We start from the raw sequence: 6,804 nt of genomic DNA on the forward strand, positions 1-6,804 counted from the left end.
ATAATCCACACAGTAGCTAACCAAATAAGATGTAAAGTGTATTGAAGTTTTTTCGAGACCCCACCTAAAATGTCAAATTGAATAACTTATGCAAAGGACAAACGTATTTGATTCCTAACCATTGATGAATAAAATGTTCAGAGTCCACCGAAAATCGAAAAACTCATAAAAAGATGATCGACGCTTTCTGATGGACAATTTTGGCAAGTGCACCAGATCATTCACAAGTAATAAAGTGACCGTCTTCAGACGGATTGTCATTTCCACTTGGCAACTAGCATTACTTATTTAAAGCAGAAAATAAAAACAATAAAGTGAATAAAGCAAATAAATTAGGCGGAGTTTGCAAGATTTATTTGATTAAGCAAATCAGTAGTGAGTGAGTAATCTGGTTTGATTGTAGAAATTTAGTAGTAGCTACGATTCTTCAAATCCTCTGTATTTTTTCTGGTACAACGAATCCCCTCTATTTACGTGTTGGATTAAAGACAAGTCAACATTTAGTTATAAGACAAGGGTTTTATTTAAGTGATGAATTCGTGGAAAAACATGTTCATCTAGCTATCAAGTTTCACCTGATGATCACTCTAAGGATATACACAACACTAATGGATGCAGAATCTTCGACTCTACAAGGTCCAGTAGGCCAACGTACAGAATATTAGAGTCGATGTTGAACCAAAGTGGATTTTGGTTCAAAAATCATAGGCTAAAATGACTAATAGGCAATTGTCCTAAAACTTCTCTAATTTGGATCAAAGCATAACTAAAATGACTAAAAATTATGTGAAAAATAATATAAGAGACATGTCATCACTTTCCTACTATGAAGCAGCAATATGCCTAAATGGCCACTGAATCGTACCCAATACGCACCGTTACACCGTCGTTGAAAGATGTTCTGATTGTTGGTTAGGGGGTAGATTTGAAGGTGGGTCATAGGTGGATAGAGGTGAAGAGGAGTTCAAAGCCATGTAAATCTTCACTGTAGTCACTGTAGCAGGAAAGTATCTAATAAATACTAGTGCCATTATTTCAACAATAATAGGTTTAGACAAGTTAACAAACCATATATACTACTTCCCTGCAGTCACTGCCAACAATGTACGCACAAAAGATAACAGCCCGAAACATAAAAGTTGTAATGAGTTGATCATCTAAATTATTAGAAAAACCTAAAATCTACTCTTAAATTTCTTCTTTGCATTCATATGTATATACATGAATACACACATTTTCACGTTTTGAAGATATCAAGTGATAGCAAACTTCCACAAAAAAATAATAATAATAATAATAAATCTTGAACATACAATACAAATGAATGGTCAAAATTAAAGTATATAATAATCTCGACCATTTATGCATTGCAATAAGATCAATATTAACATTCTTTCTAGTGAGGCTTCTGTAGAATGAAAACCCGATGATGTCCAACGCGAGTCTCGTTAATGCGGCCAAGGTGTCGAAGAACCTGCAGAACGGCAAAGAGGACATGCTCGTGAAATTTCTTCAAATAGATGTAACCAATGTTATGAATACATCTTATCAAAAAGAAGATAAAAAACACAATCGATGATTCCCTAAATTCACACTCGATCTAAGTTGTCGGATCAAGATCACACAATTCACATTCTGAATTAGTATTTTGTATTCAGCTTACCAAAGTTAGAATGTGGGTCATCTGATATAGTCTAGACAGCCTGACTGTCAAATGTTTGATTTATTGGGAAGGACATCCCATTAGTTTATCTTTCATATGGTGTACATTGGATGACAAGAATTTCATGTAGATATTTTGTATTCCCCATAGGGATATTGGCATAACTACATTATGATTTTAAAACACTGCATATTATAACCATATTAACCATTCATGTATTCCCACAATATGAGATCAAAATTTACATATACTTAGAGAAGAACTTGATTCCTCTTCAGAACCTTGACAATAAAATCCAAAAGGAAAAACTCATACATTCCGCCACTACAAGAAATGAATTGTTTAAACAAAATATATATAGGAAAGATAATGGGGTACAATTTGGGCTAGATGGCCCAACAACGGATCTAGAATAGACTATTACACCAACGTAGTTACTGAGTCTAACTTAACTCCAGAAAATCAGCGTGTACTGTAAGAATTGAACAAACTTTATAAGCTCTTACTTAAGAGATATTTGAGCCAATGTATAACTTGAGTTATTCCTAAGAAGATAGACCAAATCACTATTCACGTTTTTGTAAAATAAAATATGTTCCGTTTTACAGATTATTAAGAGAAAAAAGCTATATTACTACAAAATGTAACTAATAAGAATCAACAAAACAAAGATCATTGATTATAAATGCAACATCTAATTCAAGTACAAGCTCCAAATCTTTAGGGATCTCAGTAACAATTAATCATTTCTAAATGAGATTAGGAAGTATTACGAAGCAGGTATAACGAATGTGGAAAAGTAAGCATAAACTGTGAGCTTTTTGGGCAAGAGTGTTTTTAATGTAATAATGCAGATAATGGCAGAATGAAATACCTTCTGGGTTACATAGTATGGACTGCCCTCGTTTTTAAACACATTTTCAGACCTTATCACATCCAATCTGAGATCTTAACTCACACCCATCAAGCCTAGAACTGGACATATCGAGGAGCGTGACTCGAGTGACCCGATAGTAGGTGGCCAAGTGAATCTTGGGATAGGCTATGGAACTATCATAGGGTTGAGCTTAACTAAACCCTTACAAAACCGACTTATAAGTGAGGACTCTTGACGCCTCATATGATTTTCCTTCAACCATCCCACAGTATGTTAACGGGAAAAGGACACATGGAAATTGTAATGTTCTTTGTCATCCAGTATAACTACATCAATTTAGATATTCATGACAACTAATTCAAGAGCAAGTTTGGTTTTGCGAAAATAACATATTTAGAAAGACAGGAATACTTACTGTCAATATTGCCTTTCCAGTGTTGTCAAGTTTAAGTGATGGGCCTTTAATATCAGTTTCTAGAAAAAAGTGTTTTCCTTTAATCCCTTCCGTTCCTCCAATATCTCTTATTTCCTACATTATGAAATCAACTGACAACCCTTTCTCTTGGGAAAAACCAATGGATAAGTACAAAATAGCATGAACAACAAATCAATTCCTTTAGAAAATAGTTGTCAAAGTGTAAATAGTGGTTTCACTCACCAGAGCTTTTTCCCAAAGATTTTCTGCCAACTTCATGAACAAACAAAAAAAATGTCTGAGAAAATGGGAAACAGTAACCAATGTAATGCGCAAATTAAGAAGAAAATTGTTCACTTACCTTCTTTTTGGGGGCTACGATAAGTTGAGCATTTGCTTCGGCATAAGAGGCCATATCTGTGATTGCAGCATTCACCTTCTCTAGAGTAAGCCTACCCCTCATATATCTATAATATCAAACCTAGTGTTAGGCAGTGAAGTATATACTGCATGGGTGGAGATGAATTCAAAACCAAAGAAGCCTAATAATGTAAATTGAAAAGAAACACACAAAAATGTGAAAAAATGGAAGTTATTAACTCTCATGTCACTGTCTTAATGATCAATTAAACATTTCTTGACATTTCAAATGATACAATTGCCTGCAAATTTTATAGATTTCTCTAACATTTCCTAATTTGAGCTAAAGGGGATTACAATGAAACCACATTTTTTAAAAACAATCTCTTGATGTTTTGCTGACATGTGTGTTTTATAATGCGTTTGAATATAATCCAGCTGAACTCGGAGTGAAATTTTGCAGAGAATATCTAATAAATTAAAAGTGTATGTATTCATAGTTACTTACGATGACAAGGAATCCATTTCACTTCCAGTGACATACCAAGTTGGTGCATAACCACGGCCTTTTTTCTCCTAAAAATGAAAACAGATGAATATTTATGGATCACATTTTGACAATGCATCTACTAAATGTACGAAAATTGCTTAGCTTCATTGAAGGCAGGGAGACAGACTCTCAAGAGGGTTACAGATTGAAGAGAAAGAAAAGATAGAAACATGCAATTCAAGGCAATAGAATAGTTCTAAACTATCACCACGTATGATGATTTAAATATTTATGTTTGCAAAGGATTGGGAGGATTACAATAAGGGAAAGTATAGCTGAACCTAATCCATGTATCTAAAGCAAACAAGTATCATTGTAGTTCGAGAAAATTTAGTGACCACACATTCTATTAATATGCAGCACCAACTTTAGATTGAATGTGTATCTGGTGATGGACACCCACATGATATCGATGCATGTGGTTACATTCAATTACTTTCATTTTCTCAAATTACTACTGGTGTCTACATGTCGGTGTCTTTTCTAATGTCAGTGTCAGTTCTTCATTAGGTATCCAAGCTTTAAGTATTGCAACTAGAAGTTCAGAGAACATGTTAGGTGTGAAACAAAACAACAATTGCACAATAACAAATTTTGATTACCTTAGGTAAAGCAACAGGCTCCACGTGTTTCAAAGCCTCATACGATTCAGAGTCTTGCCTAGAAAATTCGGCAAACAAACTGAGGAGGAACAACAGCAAATAAGCAATACGATATCAATCAAATCTCCTTAAACCAAAACACAAAACAGGATTAAACAAAATGTAGTTACGATCTACTAATTTCGGAATTTGACAGTGTCGTTCTATCAGGCATTTGGGAGGGAATGTGATGAAACATATTCTGCAGTTTCTTTTGCTGCTGCAGGGATGCATCGAGTAGTTTCTGCAACAAGGCCAGAAAACTAAATTATGTCATAAATTGAAAATTAACAATTTACTAAAAGAATCATCCAAAAAAATTCCCCCACATGTTGCAAACGGTAAAAGGAAACGTAATCTTTTTTGGTGGTGTAAAGTTAACGTAATCTACTAAGGCTTTGTTTGGGAGTTAAGATAAAAATAAAAAATCGGTGAATCACTATTTCAGTCTTATAATTGTTGAAGTTGGACCATAAAATCAATGAAATTTCATATAATTCTTAAAATAAAAAATTCCCAACCAAGTGATCAAACTTGAATGGTTGATAACTAATGAGCTTCAGTTAAGATCGAATCCATTAGAAGTACCAGAATTCAGTCTCTAGCTGAAACAATCATTGATCAAACTTTACTTTTCAGAAATCATCAATTTAACATTGTAATTTCAAGGTACTGAGTTCAAATCCACTCAGGAACGGTTGTAAAATCATCATTAGAGTCACGTTAATTAATAAAAAAAATTGTACCAAAATCAATAAAATGACATAGTATATGGTTTAAGAGGTCTAAGGTTTGATCCCAGCTATTACAAATTCCCCTACTCCATGAAAAATGACCTAATTGATAGAGTAATCTCAATTCCATGAATTATTTCAAAAAAAAAAAAAATCAATTTCTTAACCTAATTCCACAAACAGTGAATTCACAAAATCAAAACAATTTAAAAGCAAAAAACAGAGAAATAACCTTGGTTTTGGGAATAGCTTCAATCTCATCGCGAAACCGATCCTTAATCGATTGCACTTGAAGCTCCATAGCACTCACAGCAGCATCAACAGCCGAAAGATCTGCAATACTACTCGCTGGGTACACTACAACAACACATATGCAAATTCATCTAAATTAACAAATCAAGTAAAGAATAAAGACCCAATTTGATCCTCACAATTTTCTCTCAACTCAATTCAGTCTCATAAAAAATACTACCCAAATTAGTCTCTGACATTTCAATAACAGACAAATTAGTCTCCGTGCGTGTACAGAGACTAATCTGTCTGATGAAATGTCAGAAACTAATTTAGGTATTGTTTTGACTCGAAGTAACTGCGAGAAAATTGTGAGAGACAAATTTAAATCTTAATATTTGAAGGGTTTGTTGAAAAACTAACTGTTTCTTGCAATGGTGAGTTCTTGAAGCTGTAAAATGCGAGCGTTGAAAGAAGAGATTAAGGAATCTAAGGAAGAGCCTGCGTTCTTCGAATTCGAATTCATTTCTTTGTGTTGTGAAATGGGAACGGTTTTGGTTTGAGATTTGGAAATTAAAAAAGCGTTTCAAATTGGTATATGGTGGTTTAGGCGGTAATGTTTGAAGTTGCACTGCGTTTTCATTTTTAGGGTTAATAGTGTTTTTTATATATATTACTTCTAATTTTTGCCCCTATAAAATTTTCGAAAAACACCTTAATAGACCATTTTTAGAAAACTTTTTCAAGAAATTTTGGTTTGGATTGACAGCGAAGGTGAAGGTTGTGGGTTTAGAGGTATGAGAGAGAGGCGATCAAGAGAAAAGAGAAGAGCGTCCTTTTTGTTGAATATTAATCAAGAAATATCTTCATTTTTCTTCATATGGTTTTGGGGAACTCAAAAATTGTATTGGATGAGGGTTTTGGAAGGTTTGCATGAATTCTTCAAATTTAATCTAGGTAGTTATAATATTCTTAGAATAAAAAATATATTAACCATAAGCATTAATTTATCATACTCTAAAAAATTAATCTTTTAAAAAATGTGAAAGATTTTACCATTTTCCCCTATATTTCCAACCCTTCAAAGTCTTCCCTTCCTCTCCGCTCCAAACTTCCAACCAAAGTCTTAGAGTGTATCCCTTACATATGTTTCTTTTGACCTTTTCTAAACAATGTATAAACTATAAACAAGTATGTGTATAATTATAATAGTATATATGGACAGGTTAGACTTTGTATATATGCGAGTATGCTAGAGTGGTTTTTCTTTTGTCGCAACCTTCTTCATTCAAACTTTGACCTTTGTATATAGATGATGTAGATGATCATTGTT

At 33.5% G+C, this 6,804-nt stretch overlaps 1 protein-coding gene across 3 annotated transcripts; it reads right to left on the bottom strand.

Annotated features, from left to right (window-relative positions):
• Positions 1-1,059: 1,059 nt before the first annotated feature.
• Positions 1,060-6,148, bottom strand: LOC25491656 (spindle and kinetochore-associated protein 1 homolog). 3 transcript variants are annotated; one of them, XR_003011100.2, is made up of 10 exons: positions 5,895-6,148; positions 5,473-5,597; positions 4,638-4,750; positions 4,468-4,546; positions 3,824-3,891; positions 3,317-3,422; positions 3,199-3,228; positions 2,956-3,069; positions 2,538-2,866; positions 1,060-1,474 (listed from the first exon to the last, which is right to left on the bottom strand). XR_003011100.2 is itself a non-coding variant. In XM_039832859.1 (9 exons), the coding sequence occupies exons 1-9, from the start codon at positions 5,995-5,997 to the stop codon at positions 1,397-1,399; spliced, it is 795 nt and encodes a 264-aa protein (XP_039688793.1). In that variant the 5' UTR covers positions 5,998-6,143; the 3' UTR covers positions 1,184-1,396. The 3 variants fall into 3 exon arrangements, 2 of the variants coding, with proteins under 2 accessions (XP_039688793.1, XP_013455099.1); XM_039832859.1 differs by lacking the exon at positions 2,538-2,866 and having other exon boundaries at positions 1,184-1,474; positions 4,468-4,525; positions 5,895-6,143; XM_013599645.3 differs by lacking the exon at positions 2,538-2,866 and having other exon boundaries at positions 1,184-1,474; positions 5,895-6,135.
• Positions 6,149-6,804: the final 656 nt, after the last annotated feature.

Source organism: Medicago truncatula, chromosome 4 (assembly GCF_003473485.1).
Source record: "Medicago truncatula cultivar Jemalong A17 chromosome 4, MtrunA17r5.0-ANR, whole genome shotgun sequence".
Taxonomy (NCBI): Eukaryota; Viridiplantae; Streptophyta; class Magnoliopsida; order Fabales; family Fabaceae; genus Medicago; species Medicago truncatula.

Bases quoted from the DNA above. Each gene is read 5' to 3' on its own strand.
- LOC25491656 (XM_013599645.3), bottom strand. From the start codon at position 5,997: ATGAATTCGAATTCGAAGAACGCAGGCTCTTCCTTAGATTCCTTAATC. The intron at 5,598-5,894 runs GTTAGTTTTTCA...GTGTTGTTGTAG, and splicing joins ACTCACCATTGCAAGAAACA to TGTACCCAGCGAGTAGTATT. The intron at 3,892-4,467 runs GTAATCAAAATT...TTTCATTTTTAG, and splicing joins AGCCTGTTGCTTTACCTAAG to GAGAAAAAAGGCCGTGGTTA.